The sequence below is a fragment of the Tupaia chinensis genome, unplaced genomic scaffold (genome assembly GCF_000334495.1).
Source record: "Tupaia chinensis unplaced genomic scaffold, TupChi_1.0 Scaffold139767_1, whole genome shotgun sequence".
Lineage (NCBI taxonomy): Eukaryota > Metazoa > Chordata > Mammalia > Scandentia > Tupaiidae > Tupaia > Tupaia belangeri.
Window position 1 is genome coordinate 705,832 of NW_006199647.1, and position 20,126 is coordinate 725,957.

The window sequence follows — 20,126 nt, forward strand, 5'->3', positions numbered from 1 at the left end:
GCGCCCGGAGTGATTTTGAAGCCACTGGGTCTGGGGCTCGAACTGCAGTTGACCATGTGGGAGTCCAATGATGTAACTAACCACTACGTCATCTGCTGGTCCCTTTCGAGGAGATTTCAAAACGCACTTAACTGTTGTTCAAGTTTACATTTCTTCTCATTTGTAAGAGTTTTTTGCTCATGTATTCAAAACTCAAGTTGGTATTCACAAAATGTTCAAGCTGAAAAGTGAACAAAGCTGTTTCCTGAGAATTGAGAGGGGACGTAAGGAAAAGGGCCATGTAGCATCTACCTTTTCACCAGTCTGACCAAGTGAGATGGGGCTGCAGGGCATTCTGTTATTGTCCAAGGCTTGAGTCCCAGGTCGTGTGAAAGAAGCCCAGAGATGAAATGCCGCACCACCCCCAGCACCGCGCCAGGCCCGGGGCCTGTGGCGCATCCAGCCACTCGCTGACATTTCGTGAAAACACGCAGTGCACCCGACGCTGACCGAGGTTTCGTGGGATGCAGACGCGCAGGGAGATCATGCTCAGCCAGGAAACGGTGCGTCCTTAGTACCATCAGGGCCTCTCAGTGACTTCCTGGGACTTCTTTTCCCAGCAGTTTCCTTACACTTTGTGAAGGGGAGAGGCATAGTTGGTAGATACCAGAGAGCAGTCTGACTGCGGAACGGCGCCCGGGTCCCACAGTGCACGGGTACGTCCCAGTGTCTGAGGACAGAACCTCACGGGAGGCCCCAAGCGCAGATCCACAGAGAACTGACTGAGCGGCTCCACCGAGCTGTCGATTCGAAGGCGGCCTCAGTACAGGACGCACGTGGCCATGTCCTGTCTCTGAACTGAACACACGTTGGGCCGACTTTTGAGAAGGATGGTTCACGACTTTTATTTTTAAAAACATAAATACATAAACTCTTCAAAAACTCGAATGTAAAACATCACTGGAGGCTTTGAGAGTTTCCAGTACTGCCATTCAAGGGCAACCTGAAAGAGCCCGGCAGAGAGGGGGCAATGCCGCTTCCCAAGGAGACCGAGCACCCCGGGACTGGCGGAGCAGTGCCATGGCGCATCGGCCCCAGCCCGGCTGGCCGTCTGCCACCTGGCATGGGAAATCTTGTCCTCTGCTTCTCTCTGGCTTTGAGAAAACCGTAAAAACAGGCTGCGGAGGGGAGGTGGGGGCGAGGGAGGGCGGGAGTGAGGGGGAGGGTCCGCATAGGCCGGGTACCAGGGACAGAACTTCAGTGACCTCCAGGAGACCACCGCCTCGGCCTGTGGGCAGACGGACCACCCCGCACACCCGGTCACCAACTCTCCATCTGCACCTTCCCTCACCCCGTGTGCCTCAGGCGAGGGATGTGACATGGCCAGGGCCATACTGGTTCCAAACCTTACGATGTCAAAGTTCCCCAACGACCGGGAGTCCGTACAGGGTCACTGTCTGTCTCGTGGCCTCACACTCCCCCCTGCTGTCCCTAAGCAGGAGTGCTCGCACAACAGGGACATGCTCTAGTGGAAAGACACCAGGCCGGTCACCTCAGGAGGTGCGGAAACAGTCGGGGAAGCACCCCCTCGCACAGGCAGCTACGGAGGGGCCGAGGTCGGCGCCTGGGCTGTGGGCGTCCCGCCTTGCATTTCTCCTGTTTGGACAGTGATGGCAAAAACTCCAATCCTGGGCCAGCCTCATGGCCTGGTGGTTTAAGGGAGCCAGATCCCACATGGCCAAACCCCTTGTGGTCCAAAACCCTGACCCTGGTGGCTTGAAAAATAGACCAGGCACGTGTGCGCACGTGCCCCGAATCCTGCTGGGGCAGAGGAACGGAGAAGAGATTACAGCGTCCCCACACCTCAGCGGGTGCTTGCTCTCTCCTCTCTCTCTCTCGGGCATACATATATCTATAAGAACAAAAGAGGAGAACTTGATTTTCTCACGTTTCTTTTCTGTTCGATTTTAGCGTACTCTGTCACTGTGGCCACAGGAAGCATGGGTCGATCCCAGGCTGACCACCTCTGGTCCTGGGCTGCAAGGCAAGGAGCTGCCCTCCTGTGGGGTTCAGCTTTGCCTCTGTGGGCAGGGCTGGACTAAACATTTGCTTTCTCCCAGCTCTGAAGGGTCACTCCTCCCAAGGGGGTACTATCATTTGCTGTTATTGCTGCCCTGAGGCATCATCCGGTGGTTCCTAATCCCTCAGAGCTGATTTGACTTAATTCAAGACCCAACTTCACAGGCTAGAGAAGGCTCTGCCCTCCCTGCTCAGGGCCTCGCATCTAGCATCTAAACATGCCACCTCCGGTGTCCCCAGGCCATTCCGGGGGTTCAGGAGGAAGGTGTCAGCACATAGTCTTCCTTATACTGGCCTCCCCTCCCTCCTGGACTGTCCCGGGGACTCGGCTTCCCCGTGGGGAGCGGTTCGGCAGTGTTGGCCACGCTTGCACCCCAGTCCCTCATTCTGGGAGGCAGAGGAGTCTAACAGGGTGACGGAGAAGCCGAAGCCCTGTGAGTGTGGACAATCAGCTTTGGTTCTGCACCGGAGAACCAGCACCCGGCAGGAATTTGGACTTGTTTATCTAATCGGCAAACTCCCTTCCTAAAATTAGAAGCTTTGTCCACAGGGTTCTGTGAAAACTAATTAGGAGAAGAGTAGACAGGCCTATCAGCCAGGGACGCGATACAGACATGGCATGGCAGATAATTTGCTGAAATGGCCTTAAGCTGATTAAGGTAACAACTAAATTAAGCCTAGTAAGCAAGACTTCATTATGCTCTCCTGAAGGTTATAAATGTCTAACGGTGTACAATAAGGAAAGATGAGTTATTTCGACACTACTCCAGCATGCGCAATTGCAGAAATAAGTCTCAGGCTAATGTTTCTAATTCTGGATTCCGATTCTGCTGGCGTGAACCCACGGGTACACGGGGCAGCCCGGACAGGGAGAGCTCAGGGCTCAGGGGTCACAGAAAACAGCCAACTTGAATTTATTTGAGTGACACTTACATAACGAGAGGGATTACTTGCCTTGAGCAACCTACAAATCTGCAGGTCTGGGCAGGAGATGAGGCCTGCCCATTTTACTGCCCTCCCCAGCCCACTCTCCTCCTGCTGTCCCAGCCCACTGGCTCCGACACGAAAGCCTGGGGTCCTGTGTGAACAGCATAGCCCGTGAGCCCTGTCCACAGCTGCCCCCATGGACGGTCACCAGCCTGGGGCTGCACAAAGCAGGTATCTGCTTGGGAAACGGGCTGGGGGGCAATGCAGGCCCCTGGCAGGCTCGGGACGGCCAAGTAGGGGATTCTCAGCTCCTGACCTGCCGTGCTCTGCCTATGGGAGACGAGGCTCAGAGCAGGCCTGCCTCCTTGGTCTTGTGCGGCCTCACCCCTGCGAAGGCCGATGTCACGGCTCAGACAGAGGAGAGGGGCACTAGTGTCTGCAGCCCCAGGAGCAGCAGCTGGCATTATGAAAGGAGCGAAGTGCTTGGAAATGGGCCGGTGCGCGGCCAGGCCGCTCTGCTGTGTGAGAACGCTCCCGCTCCTGCGTACCGTGCTGGGAAACGAGTAAGAGCAACGCGTACGAACCCTGGATGGGTGAACGATGCCACCTCATCCCTTGCTAGGGGTGCGTCAGACGCTGACTGGCCACCACCACTCCAGTGGTCCCAGCACGGCGGCGAACCACGGGGTACAGCCACACTCTGACTTAGAAGAGGCAGGCAGCAGAGGGGTGCGGCACCTGTGTGGGGACCACCTGCCCAGGCCCGAGGAGCTCTTCCATCTCATACGGCCCTGCCACAGCCACGCATGCTGGTCGACGCCGCTGCTCTGGGGGTGAGGCCACCTGGGAGGCCCAGGTTCAAATCCCAGCCCATCCTGACAGTCAGCAAGGGGCGGTCCCAGCTACCCAGGCGCATCACCACATCGCGAGACCCTCTCTTAAGGCAGAAGACACCCGGGAACACACAATCCTACTCAGGGCTGAAGTGAAGTGACTCAGTGGCATCCGGCAATGGTAAGCTGGTGTTCTGTTTGTTCTCTAAGAGGATGCACTTTACACTGCAGGTAGAAGAGGGAAAATGGTCACATAGTTTTCAAATTCTGCGCTGTACAACCGCTACCTTGAAAAGACAGAAACACAATAAATACTATTTAATTTCCATCTGTAACCCACAAAAGGACCGAACTACTGTAAGATATTTTCCTTCAACTATTGACTCATGTAAAATCAGAAACTGATGGATCACTTTGCTCACTCTCCGTTGTTTTTAAAGACACAGTCCTCCTTCCTCAGTCTCCTGAGTGTGGGGCCACAGACCTGCACCTCTGTGCCCAGTCTAAATGTCTTTTCTTAAAGGCTAACATCAGAAAGTCATAAGCAGAGTAACAATTTACTGGGTGAATCTGCCACAGGAAACTTTAAGCTAATTAAGCTGAAAGTACATAGGCCTACAATGCATTACAATTCCCAAAGAATTTAATTCAGACCGCTTAAGTGACAGGGTCGAGGTAGCAAAACAAAATCAGGAAACAGAAAGACCCCAGTGCATCGCATAATCACAGTAAGTGAACAGGGAATAAAAAGCCCTGGGTTCACTGCAGCACCCAATCTAGCCTTAAATAACAGCTTGGCCTCTGGCAGTCTGAGAGCTTGGCTTTATCTGCTCTCTAAATATGCCTTCACTACAGGTGCCGTCAGAGGCCTGCGGCGACGCCAACCAGGAGCCGCGAGGCCCGTGTGCGAGAGATGAAACGGAATTCCAAATACCGTAACTACAAACTAATAAAAAATTAATGTCACTTAAGAATCACGTCGCTACCTGGGAAAGATTCACAGGTGACATTCTAGTATCGATTCTAATTTATGTTCTATTTCAAGGTCTAAAAAATCATAATAAATTCAAGAAAGTACTTGAAGAGCACACAAAACAGATCATCTGATATTTATCTTTCGTTCTGTGAAGAATCCCTGTGACTCTGGGCCCTCAGAAGACCTGTAGCTTGCATAGACAGAATAACTTGATTTTAATCCTGGAAATCCTTCACAGTTTTCGCTGGAAAGACAGAGGAAGAGAACACAGAGCTGCTCGGTCGGACTTCCGCGCCCTCTGCCCAGCCAGCCCCAACTCTCGGGGCATTTACACAGTGCTGGGCACTAACTGCTGGCCACTGAGATTGTCTTTGTCACCAACATGCTCCTAGGATGACAAGGTGCAAATATGGGGCAAAATTCAGGGCTATAATCAGACTACGAAGAAGTCAGACTTTTAAAGAGCTGACATAAATATGCAAACAAAACCATAGCGAGCAATTTCGTGTGCCAAAGGTTTCTTCCATTTTAAAAAGGATTCTATCACAAACTGATTTAAACAACCCCTGCTTTGCCAGCCTCGGAAAGTGGGTTTATCTGACAACTACTCACACACACGTGGTCATGAGCGAGCTTGTGTGTCTGTGGGGGATCATGGCACATGACCAAATGTCACCCGAAGCTTTAAACCCACACTGCCTGTTCGTGGGAGTCACAGCACTCACACTGTGCCCAGTGCACCCAGCCAGAGGAGAGGTGCACGAGAGTGCCTTACTCTGCCCTGCGGCGGGAGGGAACCAGCCCGAATGGTGGAAACGCTTTCAGAGCTGGGACGAAGATGCCAGAAGCGGGCTGAACAACGAGACCCGGGCGACACTGTGTGGGCTCAGAGTATCTCAGAGGCCTGGAGAGAAACTGGTCCAGGTTCTCTCTTTGTCCAAAGTCCCCGGAGCCCAGGGGAAAGGCTGCCCCTGCCCGGAACAAGCACGGAGCAGCCCAGGCCAGGACTGGCCCGACAGCACCCTGCCGGCCACAGAGCCTTCAGAATAACAGGAGAGGGGTCTCGGTCTCTCCCACGTCTACGGTGCTGATGTCCCAACCCCTCAGTCCATGCTGAGTGTGGTGGGAGAGCACCAGGAGACAGAGGGACACGCCATCCGCCGTGTCACCCTGCATATTCCTTTTCTCCCTGTGGCACATTCGGCTGGCTGAACTCCCTCCTTAAGCACCGAGCCACCAGCTGCCCCGGGGTGATCAAAATGTAAAGGGGATAAGTGGGAGGAAGCGGCCACCAGGGTCATCCACGGGCCAGGGCCGAGCGCCAGCTTCGTCAGCAGGCGTGGCGGAAGGCGCGCCGCTGGAGAGCTAGGGTCACCGTGAGACGGATGATCTTCCTTTCCTTTTTCAAATGCAGCAGGAAAAGCGTTTCACTCCCTAGCTGTCGCTTGCCACACTTCTGATGGCTTAGAAGCCACACCCTGCTCAACTCCGGTCTGAAAGCTATTTCCTAAGTGTCAGCAGCACTCCTTCAGTAACAGTGAACTGGTAGCAAGGTTTTCTCAAGACACTTTAAGAACACTGAGTTGCTTACAGAAAACGAAACAGCGCGGCCACAGTGGCACAGTGGCAGGGCGCGCCGTGTGACGCCAGAGCCACACGGACGCCTGGGGTTGCATCTCGGGCCCTGAACACACCGGGCCTCATGCACTCGTGACCCTTGTTGGCTGGGAACCTGGGGAGGACCCTGTCAAGGGACCACCCCCACCCCATGAAATAAATACACTTTAAAAATTATGTCACGGTAAGCTCTTGTCCCAGAAAAACAAATTCTAGAGCCTGAGACACATTTCAAATGCACTAAATATCAAATTTTTTATCTACTGCCAACTTTCTTCCCCACTGTCTGAATGCCGTGCTGTCCTGGTGAAGGAGACCCGTGTTTTTGGTGCCGTATTGTCTTACAGACAGTACAGAAAAGAGCACAAATGTTAAATAGTGGCAGGGTAACGGGGTCCCGCACACGTGGGCCCAGAGGCATGAAGGGGAGCAGACATCAGGGTCACCGTGCTGACACTGTCCTGGACGCGTCAAGTCGCTCAGCTCCCTCGCTTGGCAGAGAACCCTTTAAAAACACCAGAGATGTATCCCCACACACAAAGCTGCAAATATGAACTGCCTCGTTCCTTGAAATATCATTTCAACTTGGTGACCAGGACAAGAAAATGTCACATTCCTTTCTCTTGCTGAGGAAATTGCGTATTTCCTTTGTAGAAATGGAGGATACGCAGTCTTCAAAAGAGACATGTGACAGTTTTAGCGCTGTTTGTTTCAGGTTAAAGGTTGCTGTACATTTTCATGGTTATCTCAGAGCTGGCCAAAGAAAAGAAACGAAAGGAAAAGCAAAACCAGAAATCTCGGGCATACACATTCTGTTTCCTCCAATGTCAAAACATCGTGCTGTGTCCGTTTTCTGTCCTTTCTAAATACTTGAGTTATAAACTTTTCATAGCCACCTCAGAATGAGTACGCCTTCCAATTCCTGCTCACGTTTTGCTCTGTGTCCGCAGTGTCCTGAACAGAAAAATCACCTCTGTCTGTCCCGGACCGGGGAAGCAAGCAGACGGACATGTTACTTGGGGGACGCAGAGTTCAGGGGGCACTCGCCTGCGAGCACAGGTGCTGTGGGGTTTACACGCCAAAGGACACCCGAGCCTTGCTGAGGACCTCTGGACACTGACTCCACTCGGGAACTGTGCAGTTCTGGAAACAGAGCCTTTTTAAAACAGACTCAGGACATTTCCAGAATGCCACTAAAATGAAGGGAGGCAGGTTGGGCAGTGACAGAACCTGGGCAGGCCTCTCCTACGCCCTCTTCAGCCCTCACGCCAACTTGAAAGGCAGGAACCCCGGCTGTCTCCCATCACGAGGGGGAGACACTCCAAGAAGTCAGAGACCACCAGCGTTAGCACAGCGTCTTAGGGGAGGCTCGTGCAGGGCCACTAGCCGGTTCACAATTCGTCGTGTCCCAGCCTTACTGATAGAAGGACACGGATGAGATGAGAAGGTCATGGAAGTTTCGTTCTCCCCGTTAAGGGTTGACCCCCACAGCGGCAGAACTGGGTCAGGGAACGTGGATTTAAAATACCTGGGCAGACAAGCTCACGGGTCTGAGTATTTCAAAGGCCAGGCCCAACACTCCCAGTCCCGGCTCAGCTCCCTGGCTCTGGACAGACTGGCCCAGCAACGGGCTTTGCCAGCTGCCACCACGGTGTTCCTGGTCTCTGCAGACTCCAGACAGCCCAGCAGGCCAGGGCCGATGGGCGCAGAGTGCCAGCCCTGTAGGTGGGAGAGCTGGGCACTCCGTCCGAGCGGTGTGTGTGCAGGGCGCCCAGGGCTGGGGGTGCCCCGCGGGGCTCGCTCGACTGTTTGACTTCACTGTTTCCCTCTTTTTTTCTTTTTATTTAGGCTTTTGCCATAGGGCGTGCGTGCTCACCAGATTAACAGCACAGTGAAAGCACAGCCCAGAGCTGGGCACTCCATTTGTTTCCTGACTTTGCTTAATAGTAAACGGCGCTTTCCTCTGGATTCAGAGGGTTTTAATAGATTCCCTCTGGGAGAACAGTTTTCTTAACCAATGAAATAATATGCATTTGTTTCAGCGAAAAGAGAATGGGCGGCATGCATTTTGTGTATCTCGATGCCTGTCAGCACGGCACTTCCTGATGCCCCGGGCACTCAGGAGGACGAGGCACCTGTCACATACGCGTCCACAACACGTGCTCACAACGAGCTGTCTCTGCCCCACACGTCTTTAGAACTTAAACTGACTCCATCATTCGCACCGCCATTCTCCCGTATTTCGAGAGTATGTGTAGCATTTGTGTAAGTTATCACTAACGGCGCAATCTAGTATGATGGTAATGCGTAACGTACTACAAAAACACTGCGCTCCACAGAACTCACCTTTAGCCCGTTCATCCCTGGAATTCCAGGCGCTCCAACAGTACCCTAAGGAGACACAGATGAAAGGAGGTGGACCGTCACAATCGTGGAGCATTTCAGTCCTAAATGCGTGCTGTCCCTGTAATGCCCGCTCTAACTTTGCCTTGCTAAACCGTGCCTGGCAGGTCCCGTTTTCCAGATCTTCTCTACTGCGTTCAGATATGTAATAATGGAGACAGACTTCTCACACTTCCCCAGGAACCTTAGAATTGAAATTTAATCTTGTTTCTAAATGCGCACATGACCCTAGTGTGATTTTAAAGAAATACACGTCAAAAATTGAGATCTATATCTATCAGAAGGCTACACAGCTCTAAAGTTTGGCATTTTAAAGAAATGAACTGGCTCAGTTCCATCTGGAAAAAGCCTCCCAGTGCCAATAACACTGGAATTTCATGAATTGAAACACTATTAAACAAAAGGTAATTAAAACACAACTGCTTGTTCCACAATGAAATAGAGGGTCCAAGTTGTAAACTCGGATTCCTTGTATTTAAGCTCATTCTGCCTGGACTCAGGGACGGGGTTCTTCTCAGTCTTCTTGCGGAGAAGACTCCAAAAGGTGCCATGAATGTTATACACCGATGAGGGGAACACAACTTCCGTACAAAACTTGCAAGGTGTGTACACGAGTGTGTGTACACGTATATATACACACAGGGCACACGTGTGTACTGGGGTGAATGTGAATAGCTGGACAGAGATGAGGCGAGTCGAGAATAAGAAATCTAATTATTCCCTGAGAAAACTGATGACATTTAACTGACAGGAACATTCGTGAATATTTTAAATAGTGGTGTCATTTCCTTTCATCACACCTCCCTTTGTAGCTCTGGAGAAGCCATTTAAAAATACAATGTGTTTATTCTCTGTCTAGAACTAGAAAAAAGATTTTCTTTTTTTTTTTTTTTTTTGGAGAGATTTTCACTACAGGGCGCGTGCGCTCGCCAGACAGACAGAGAGAGACATAGAGACAGAAAGTGAGAAATCACCCCCCCAGGGGGGATGGTCACACCGCAATCCCTTCTCCTCCATTCTCCTCTCGGGGTCTAAAAATAAAAAAAATTTTTTTTTTTTTTTTTTTTTTGGAGAGATTTTCACTACAGGGCGCGTGCGCTCGCCAGACAGACAGAGAGAGACATAGAGACAGAAAGTGAGAAATCACCCCCCCAGGGGGGATGGTCACACCGCAATCCCTTCTCCTCCATTCTCCTCTCGGGATCTTGGGCACGCACGCACACGCGCCCGGCGTGAGTTTTAAGTCATCGGGTCTGGGACTCGAACTGCGGTCGACTGCGTGGGAGTCCAACGGCATAGCCATTACGCTAACTGCTGGTTCCCAAAACAGATTTTTCTTAGTAGATGTATGGCATTCAATTTCTTTAATAGTAATAGTGAGGAAAAGTTTTTTATTTAAATAATAATTACCGACCTACAGCTGCTCTAAAAAGTAGTCTCCCTGGAAAGGTAATTGTGAAGCCAGTCGAGGTGGTGCGTGCCACACTGCAGCAGGTGTACGCCGGGTTCGTCACTAAAGGGCTTCCTGAAGCCTGGAGCCGTCATTTTACCCTGGGCCAGTGTGCATTAGGGTAGCTTTACAATTTCACACCATGCTTAATAGAGACATTACTGCAAAGAACAGTGTCCCCACCCGCGTGGTCTCACGACCCACGGCCTCTCGCTTGGTTGGGAGGATTAGGTTTCGACAGATGCCACCTGCCCTGTGCTTGGGGATAAAAGTCTCTGTCTTTGCTGGATTCCAAAGACAAAGAATAGCCACTGTCCACCTGTCACGCACAACTGTTTCCTCTAGTTTTCTGCAGGTTAAGCAGTCCATTCCCTGCACTCCCTCTGCAAGGCGGGAGCTTAGTGGGAAATGGGGTGATACTGTGTTGGCTAAGGGCCGTCCGTGCAGTGTCGGTGTGGTTTTAGAAACCCGAGGCCCTCCTTCAGAACACAGTGGTCAGTTCTGATGGCCGGGGATCACAGTGAAATGACAGTCAAGAAGTCACCACTCCAGCACATGGAGCCCAACAACAAGCACATCCTCTGGACTCGTCCACCCGTGGCCATTTGTCCAGCACACACTTGGGCAAGGCCAGGCACTCAGTCTGCAATGTCAGATGGGCGTCACATTTTAAGTTGGGTCACAATGTTTTGACAGTGTTTGAACTACAAGTTCAATAACCTGCAAGTTCAGTAGACAATTTTCAAGTCTACTCCAGATGAATTTAATTTTCTAGAATGGAGTCGATTAGAACTTGAATGCCCACATTATGTGATGGTGCTTTGAGAAAGTGGAATGCCCAGCCCAACGGCCTCAGCATGGCTTCCGGTGGCCAGTCTGCCCAGCTTGGGCCCCCAGGCAGTAAGGGAGCTGGGACTCTCCCAGTACTGCTGCTCATACCCTACCTTTTGTCCTGGAGGCCCCAGAGGACCCTGAAAAACAAAACAAAACAAAACAGTTCAATTAACAATTCTGTAGCCACTTTGACATAAACCACCACCAGTTAGGACTGTGTTAGTCTGAGGGGCTCTCCCCGCGCACTGCAACCCACTGGGGACGCTGCGGGCACCAAGGACAGGGAACGGCTGCAGGAAGAAGGTCACCATGGTCTCTCCCACTCGCTTTTGCAGCAGGATTCTGACTTTTCTTTAAACACAAATAAATAAGGGACCAACGGATCGTGTAAGGCTGGACTCCCACATAGTCGACTGCCGTTCAAGTCCTGGATCCAGAGGTTTAACACTCGTGCAGGGTGCATGTGCGTGCATGCCCACAAGTCCTGAGAGGAGAATGGAGAAGGGATTGTGATGTGATCAGGGGGTGATTTCTCGCTTTCTGTCTCTGTTTCTCTCTCTCTGGCGAGTGCACATGCCCTATAGCACAAATGTTTCCCTAAAAATCAATAAATAAACAAATAAATAAACAGAATCTTTGCTTTCCAATGCATGTGTTTCTTCAGGTGCCTGCAAATCTATCACATCAATCTCATTTAGAAGGCTGGGGCCATTGCCACTGGGCAGTGAGAGTGTGACGCCATCCCTGGCAAATGCGCGTGGAGTGTGACCTCTGCCTCAGCGAAGCTGCAGGAAGGGGGTCTGCGGAGCTCCAGGGACACAGACTGATCCACCCCGCCCCTGGGGACGTGAGCACCTGACCTGTGACACGTGTGTTCACAAATGAGGGAGGCCCGGGTCAGCCACGGCGCCCGGTACAGACCAGGAAAGGGAACAGACGCTGCCCGCTGCTGTTCAGAATATAACACAGGGTGCGGTACTCGTGAGATGTGAGAATATTTATGTGGGTCGCGGAGGTGTGGCGGCTGTGAGATTCAGCAGTCAGCGTTGGTTACTGACAGCTCACTGTTGAAGCCAGAAGTGGCGTGGTGGTTAAGGTGCTGGACTCTCACATGGCTGGACCTAGTGGCTTGCTTTCTCACTTTCCCTCTCTCTCTGGTGAGCACACGTGCCCTATAGCTCATTAAATAATAATAATAATTAAAGAAATTAAATAATTATTTTACAAAGGGGAAAGGAAAGAAAGCGCACTGTTACTGCTGCCCTTACCTGGCCCCGCTGCTCAGCCGACCTCCCTCACGATGGGCCACGATGGGCCTGCTCTCCAGTGCGTCCCTGTGGCCGGCCTCCTCGCCCACCCTGCCCCCTCTGCCTTAGATCTGCCCATTTTAGACGTTGTATAGAAATTAGAGAGATCAGGTACAAATCCCCCAAATCAAGTCTCTCCTCAGCCCAAACCCACAGGGGCCTCTGTCCTCTATCAGAGGAAGAAGAGTCTCCCCTCCTGCGGGGCCAGCTCATCCGGCAGACTCTGGAATCCATCCTCACCCGTCCTCTGGGGTCTTCCCAATCAATTACCCCTGCATCCGAGTCAGAGCCCCCCCTTCTGCACTGCGACTTCCCCTTAGCACATAAACAAGCTTAATCACTTCCTCACGGCTGAGTGGTCTGGGAAGTCCATCGCGACGCTCGGCACAGGCAGGATCGGAGGGTGTGCTGATCCGAGACCAAAGACAAGACGAGGGTTTTGTCCTCATCTATGACTCCATTTTCTCGAGCGTGTCTCTAGAGTGTTTTCCCTCTTCAAATGTTGATGTTAGGAAGGAAATCGTATACCAGGGGGTACATTAATTCAGTGTTTAGACTGAGGAAGTTTCTGTTCAGCTCACTAAGGGGGCTTCCCCTGTTGACCTAACTTGGCCACTTGAAAAAATACTGTTCATTGAAACCGGGTATTTCACTCTGGGCTGTATAACCCTGGGAGGGAACGTGTCAGGTGAAAATAGAGCAGATTTTACATTGACTGCTTTCAGTAGAGGCGAACATGCCGGTGTCTTCTAATTTGGTGCCCGCTGCATGACCATATCAAATCAGAGGTTTGGGAAGACTGGTCATGTGCCTGCCAGTGTGGTGAGGGGGCTGGATCCCACATGGCCAATTGTGCAGTTCAAGACCTGGACCCAGCAGCTTGAGAAACAGGCTGGGTGCACGTGTGTGCATGCCCAAAATTCTGAGAGGAGGATGAGGACGGACTGTGGTGTGTCTGTCCCTTTGGGGTGCTTTCTTACTTTCTCCCTATTTCTGTCTTTCTCCAGGGAGTACATGCATCCTATAGCCAAAGTTAAAAAAAAGACTAACCACGACTGGGACCAGCAGTTAGCGTAATGGCTATGTCGCTGGACTCCCAGGTAGTCGACTGCGGGTCGAGTTCCGGACCCGGTGGGTTAAACTCACGCCGGGCGCATGTGCGTGCATGCCCAAGATCACGAGAGGAGAATGGAGGAGAAGGGATTGCAGCATGGCCCCCCCCCCCAGGCGGCGATTTCTCACTTTATGTCTCTCTGTCTCTCTCTCTCTGTCTGGCGAGCACACGCGCCCTATAGCAAAAACCTCTCAAAAAAAAAAAAAAAAAGACTAACCACAACTCTGAATTCTGGAAAATTATATTAGTTGTATATTTCAACAAAATAGTCAATGACAGTCAAAGGATGATTATAAAGAAAGTAAGTGAGTTGTGCAGCGTGACCATCCTCCCGGGGGTGATTTCTCACCTTCTGTCCTGTCTCTGTCTCTCTGGTGAGTGCCCATGCTCAATAGCAAAAATCTCTAAGTAAATATTGGGTTGTTAGAAAAGTCATGATGTAAGTTTTTCTATTCTAACTGAATCATGACTTTTCCGACTACCCAGTTAATACTTTACTATTAGAAAACTATTGTTATTTTTGGTAAACTTTGAAATATGAAAAAAAAGTTGTTAAGATTTAACATTAGTTTTGAATTGTGATTGCCTGTCTTAGAAATTATTCATAACGGTGCTGCCAAGGGGATGTTTATCCTCAGCTCCCACGTGTGCAGTCCCTCTTTGATCTCCTTGGCAGGAAAAAGGAGAGAGCGGAGGGAAGTGTCACCTTTACCAGGAGGAGCTGGGAGGAGAGCTGGGAGTGTGAGGCACAGACGTGCATGTAGGTAAGTCCAGACACACACACGCTCGTGTATACACACACTCCACTTAGGTAAGTCCAGACACACGCACGCTCGTGTATACACACACCCCACTTAGGTAAGTCCAGACACACGCACGCTCGTGTATACACACACCCCACTTAGGTAAGTCCAGACACACGCACGCTCGTGTATACACACACCCCACTTAGGTAAGTCCAGACACACGCATGCTTGTGTATACTCCTCACTTAGGTAAGTCCAGACACACACACGCTCGTGTACACACACCCCACTTAGGTAAGCCCAGACACACACACGCTCGTGTGTACACACACCCCACTTAGGTAAGTCCAGACACACGCTCGTGTATACACACACCCCACTTAGGTAAGTCCAGACACACGCACGCTCGTGTATACACACACCTCACTTAGGTAAGTCCAGACACACGCACGCTTGTGTGTAACACACCCCACTTAGGTAAGTCCAGACACGCACACATGCTCATGTATACACACACACCCCACTTATTTCACCAAGCAATGTACCATTCACATCCAGGTGTTTCGAATGTCTTGAGTTAATAATCCCATGATAAATCTTACGGTAGCTAAACTTAGTTTACGATTAAGGCTCCTCTGCTCAGAAATGGACTTTGAAATTAGGCCACATTGTCAGCAGTTTGTTAAAATGAATACATTTGAAAAGTCATACGGCTTCCAGCCCCAAAATAAATGTATCCCATAGTGGGCAAATATGACCCCTTTACCCACACTTATTAAAATTATTTATATGAATTTTCAGCCTGCACAATGACATGGATCAAGTGTGTCATACATTCATTATTCACTAGCGAAACTAATGGTTCTTATCGTTGCTAAAATTAGATTATTCCAGTGGTTCAAGACTTCTGAAACAATGTCTGCTAACTCCCTGACTCAGTAACTGTGGGCCGATAGTTCTCCAAGCCAGAGTTGGAGCTGTCCTGCCCCATTTCCACTAACCAACGAGGTGACTCTTTTCCACACTTGTATATGCTTCACTGACAACTCTTAAAGATGGAAACAGTGCTGCCTCTTCACTTTTTCAGGATTATTTCTTCGTATGTGTCTCATAATCAAAAGCCATGTAGCATGTAGCATGTGGAATCTCAACATACTAAGCTATACTTTCATTTCAGCTCAGAAATGTCAACTACAACTTGAACTTTAACATGGGCTCATTTCCACACCAGTTCTGGGTGGGAAGGTAGAGCTTTTCATTGAAAGATTTGGCACGATGAACGTAACTTTGTTCAAAAGACAAAAACCAAAGGAGCTGCTGAAAAAGTCCAAGCACAGAGCAAGAACGACACTGGAGTGCAGGGAAACCTCACAGCAGAGTTTTCCACTAAACACCATGGAGAGGGCCAGCCCGAGCCTAGTGGTTAAGGGAGCCGGATCCCCGAGTGAGAAGGCAAACGGGGCCCTGCAAGAGGGCAGGTAGAGAGCCACGAGGAAGGTGGGACACCGTTCCAGGCAAGGGAACAGCGAGTGCAAAGGCCACGAGTCGAGCACGTGCTCAGTGTGCAAAGAACACCAAGGGGCCCCAGGTGACCTGCGGGGGACCAGGGCGCAGCCTGGGAAGTCCTGCACGGTGGGCTTACTTCACGTGCAAGGGAGGTACAGGAATGAACAGAGGTGCAGAAAGTAGCCGAGGTCCCTCCCTCGTACCTGAGACGGTGTGTTTCAGCACTGGACTGGGAAGGTCATTCTCTCCTTTCTTCCCGCGAGCAATCCTAACGCTACCACTTATGCCATTCCACTTTACCTCTAAGCACGAGAGTGAGCAGTGGGATTCAGTTTGGGGCTTGGATACCGAAACAGCCAAGCAAAACTCACCCAGGTCCCTGGAGTCCTCAGAGCTGGGAGCGCACGTGTGGAGGAGGCCTGAGTGCTCCCACTTCAGAAAGCCATGAGCCACGGCAGGTGGAATTAACAACTCAAGTTCATCTTCCAAACAGGCAGTTCAGAAACGGATGGTTCTCGGCCATTATGCACTGGCTGTACTTTCTAGGCCTTTTTTAAAAAAGCCTTTTACTTGATAGATACGGAATGGGGAAAAAAAAGTCATGAACTTTTCTGCCACTGCCGACGTGAGCACGAATTTGATTGAGATACTAATTACTTAAACAGGATGCAGCATTTCAAAATGATGTGCTTCGGGACGCCCCGCGGGACGAGTTTTCAGGCCAGTTCTGGTTGCCTGCTCGCAGGAAATGACGCAGGGGGCGGACACAGTTCCTGCTCAGTCCCTGAGGGTTAGGAGAAATGCCGAAGCTCTGGAAGCTGCTGGTCATTTCTGAATGCAAGGATATACAACCAGCTTCAATAATAAAAACACAGAAACGAAAAAGAGGTGGTCCGTCTGTGAGAGGGAGGATAAAAGCCCAAACTATTAAGCCATTTAAAATGATTTCCCTTTCAGTCGAGAATTTTTCCACAATTTAATAAAAGTGAGGCAAAATGAAGAAAATCCTTTGACAAGCCCAGTTCCGTAGGGAAGAGCGATAACACATACACTCACTCGCGGAGTCATAAAACATTAATACCAGACTCGCTCCGGGGTTTGGTGGGACAGACTGGAATTACAACTTTTTGAGAGATATGAACCTGGTCAAATGCATCACAAGATTACAAAATATATAAACTGGTTTATAGAGTAAGAGGAAATTTGAAATAAATCATGGAAACGTGTCTTCCCTAAGAAGGAGTTGTTTAAGATGAACTATATAAAATTGCAAGCTCCACTCGGACATTTGACGTGGGAAGATTAAGAAAGCAACTCCAGCCACGACTGCCCGTCCATCTGGGGTGTAATTCAGTGCTGCTTCATGAGTTCGGGGTCACAGCGGGAGTGTGTGGAAATGCCACACAGAAGCTGCTGGAAGCAATTAGAGGACACCAGGGCCGAGCTGTGTCCAGGAGAGCAACCACTGGCCCCGCTGGACCGGGTATGAAGAGACACAAAGTAGACACGAGAGTGGGACAGGGCGAGGTCGAGGAGCCTCCTCCCGCCTCAGGACGTCCCTGGGCCCCGTCCCGTCCCGTCGGCCGCCGTGTGAAGCTCTTCACCGTTCGTGCGTCTCAGCGGTCATCGCTCCTGTCCCTCTATAGCCCTCTCCGTGCACGAGACAGAGCCTGCGTTTACGGATCCGTGTTCCTCTAGCACATTTCAGCTGGCTGTATTGTAACATACTGGTTTAAGCTTTCTGCCATAGGGTATGTGTGCTCGCCACAGGGTATGTGTGCTCGCCACAGGGTATGTGTGCTTGCCACAGGGTATGTGTGCTTGCCACAGGGTATGTGTGCTTGCCATAGGGTATGTGTGCTTGCCATAGGGTATGTGTGCTTGCCATAGGGTATGTGTGCTTGCCAGAGCGAGACAGGCCTGGGAAATCATGCCCTGGGGGGGGTGGTCACACCACCATGCCGTCTCTTTCGTCCTCCTCCTGGGCTTTTGTGCACACAGGCACACACGCCTGGCCTGATTTTCAGGCTGTCAGGTCTGGGACTCGAACCGTGGTCGGCCCTGTGGGATTCCCGCACCTCAGCCACCATGCCACCTACGGGCTCCTATCTTTACAGGTTTCTGAAATCCACTTCACTGGGCGGAACTTGCCCGGCCACTCACTTTACATCTTCCCCACCCAGGTTAGGTTCGTGCCTAGCAGACAATGAACTCAGCGGAAACAAGAATGCATGAAGATCAAAACGGCCAAAGCGCAGGGCCATCCGGTGGGAGTGGTGACAGCCGGGACTTCTGCAAGGCTGACTGTGATTCGGGTCTGGCCTGGCAGCTTCGAAATCACACTGGGGCGTGTGCCTGCATGCTCAAAATCCCAGGAGGAGGATGGGGGAAGGGACTGTCGTGGTCAGCCCTGGAGAATCTCTCTCTGTCCCTCCCTGTAACACGGCGAAACCCACGAGAATTGCCCAAGTTCACTTAGTAGATTTCCAACGTTATTTTACCAAACCGTTATATTTCTAGCACAGGAGAGTTCCCTTTTTCATTTCCCATTTCTGTTTAAGTATCTGAGATTTTTGTTTCAATAACATCACTCTGTAATTTCTAATATTTGAAAAAGTTCCTTTAGGGACCAGTAGGTAGTGTAATGGTTAAGTCTCTGGACTCCCATGTAGATAACCACAGTTCAAGTCCTGGACCTGGCAGCTTAAAACTCCCAGGGTGCATGTCCATGTGTGCCCAAAATCCTGAGAGGAGATGAGGAGAAGGGATTGTGGCGTGGCCATCCAGCGGGGGTAGGGGGTAGGGGGGCGATGGTGGTGCTAATTTCTGTCTCTCTGCCTCTTTCTGTCTCCCTGGCAAGCATGCGTGCCCTACAGCAAAAATCTTTCTTAAAAACAACAAAAAAAGTTCCTTTAAGACATTGCTTCTATTACTGTGATAGTATGCCATATTTATTCACAAACATTTGCTTTTAAAAGTTCTAAATGGAATATTTTTAAAAAGATCAAGTTCTCTCCACCTTTCACATCTCATAAGCTGACTTTTTGGGGAAAACAGTAAATCAGGATGATTCATTTATCGCAGTTTCTCACGATCACGAGGCTATGACCTCTTTGGGGGAGGTCTCTGAAAGCTCGGGAAATGAAAGAAGCCATACTTTTTTTCTCACCACTTGACAGAACCAGAGCCTCAGACTAAATATTGAACATGAAATCCCACCAGTAGATTAAAGGCTGTTCTAGGCATCTGAGACTCAGCGTTGTGAACAGATGACAAAACGGAGACCCCATCTCACCACTCGCCAGAGCCACAGCTGAAATGAGCCCTCCCATCCCATCTGAGTATTTAATGCATTTTTTTATGCTGAACCCAAGATGGAAACGACCTAAAAAGAAAGAAAAAGGAACAGGCCCCTCTGCCCCGGTGATCGAGGGCCATAAAGGAAACGAACTTGCGACTCGCGGAGCCCTGCCGCCCACAGTGCGCTCAGGTAAGGAGTCTCTGCTGAGTGAAGCCGCGATCTCCTATTTTAAACCGACAATGCCGAGAAGTCCTGGCTGCGGGCACAGAAAGTTCCCTGATTCGCAGGTCTCGGCGTGTCGCAGGTCTCGGCGTGTGGACACGGATGTGCTCACGTGCGGCAGATCTGCCTTCCACTCAGCAGAGCCGGGCCACATGGCAGGGCTTCTGGGCGGACGGGGACAGTTGGTACTGCTCAGGGTGTCTGGGCCACCAGGCTGACCAAGCACAGGACATGGGACTCGTGCCGTGTTTAGGGACCAAGTTGACGCTTTATTTCACTGTAATGAAGGGGCCTCGAACTCGGAACAACCAGGTGGAGCTGGTGCTCCTTGCTGGAAGGGCAGGTCTGGCCTGGGCCGGGTGAACTGGGCCCCGGTGTGGGTCCGCCACTACCCCCCACGTGACCTCGGTCAGGTCACTCTGATACCGCTTTCTAATCTGCACAGTGACAGACTGGATGATTCCAGGATGTTCCCCGAACTCTCTGTACCCTACTTACAAATCTTCACAGTTGCAATTCCCACTGTCCTCTCGGGACTCAGTCTCTGAGCTTCACCGTACAGACCCACAGGCAGACACACGCCCACGAGTCTGGAATGTGGGGACAAGAAGAGGCAGAGACGCCGGCAGTGGTCCTGTGGGCTTAGCCCGTGCAGTTCTGCCCCGGACGAAGGGACACAGCTGGGAGAAGAGGACAGCCGCTTTGTCCTCTCGGCCCCACCCGACGGAGAATTCCTGCCTTCCAGCTCTGCGCACTGAGGACCGGCAGCCGTCATGGATGGGGACAATGCAGTGGACGAGGGGCGATGACAGCTTCTGACTCCGCTTGGAAG

The 20,126-nt window shown here is 51.0% G+C and overlaps 1 protein-coding gene across 1 annotated transcript in view; it reads right to left on the bottom strand.

Moving 5' to 3' along the window:
• LOC102488773 (collagen alpha-1(XXV) chain) overlaps positions 1–20,126 on the bottom strand; it is a 307,254-nt gene that overhangs the window by 40,981 nt on the left and 246,147 nt on the right. Inside the window, exons 11-12 of the mRNA XM_027765823.1 lie at positions 11,209–11,235; positions 8,758–8,802 (exon numbers count right to left, since the gene is read on the bottom strand). Coding sequence (XP_027621624.1) covers positions 8,758–8,802; positions 11,209–11,235 — 72 coding nt within the window. The remainder of the gene's footprint in view (positions 1–8,757; positions 8,803–11,208; positions 11,236–20,126) is intronic.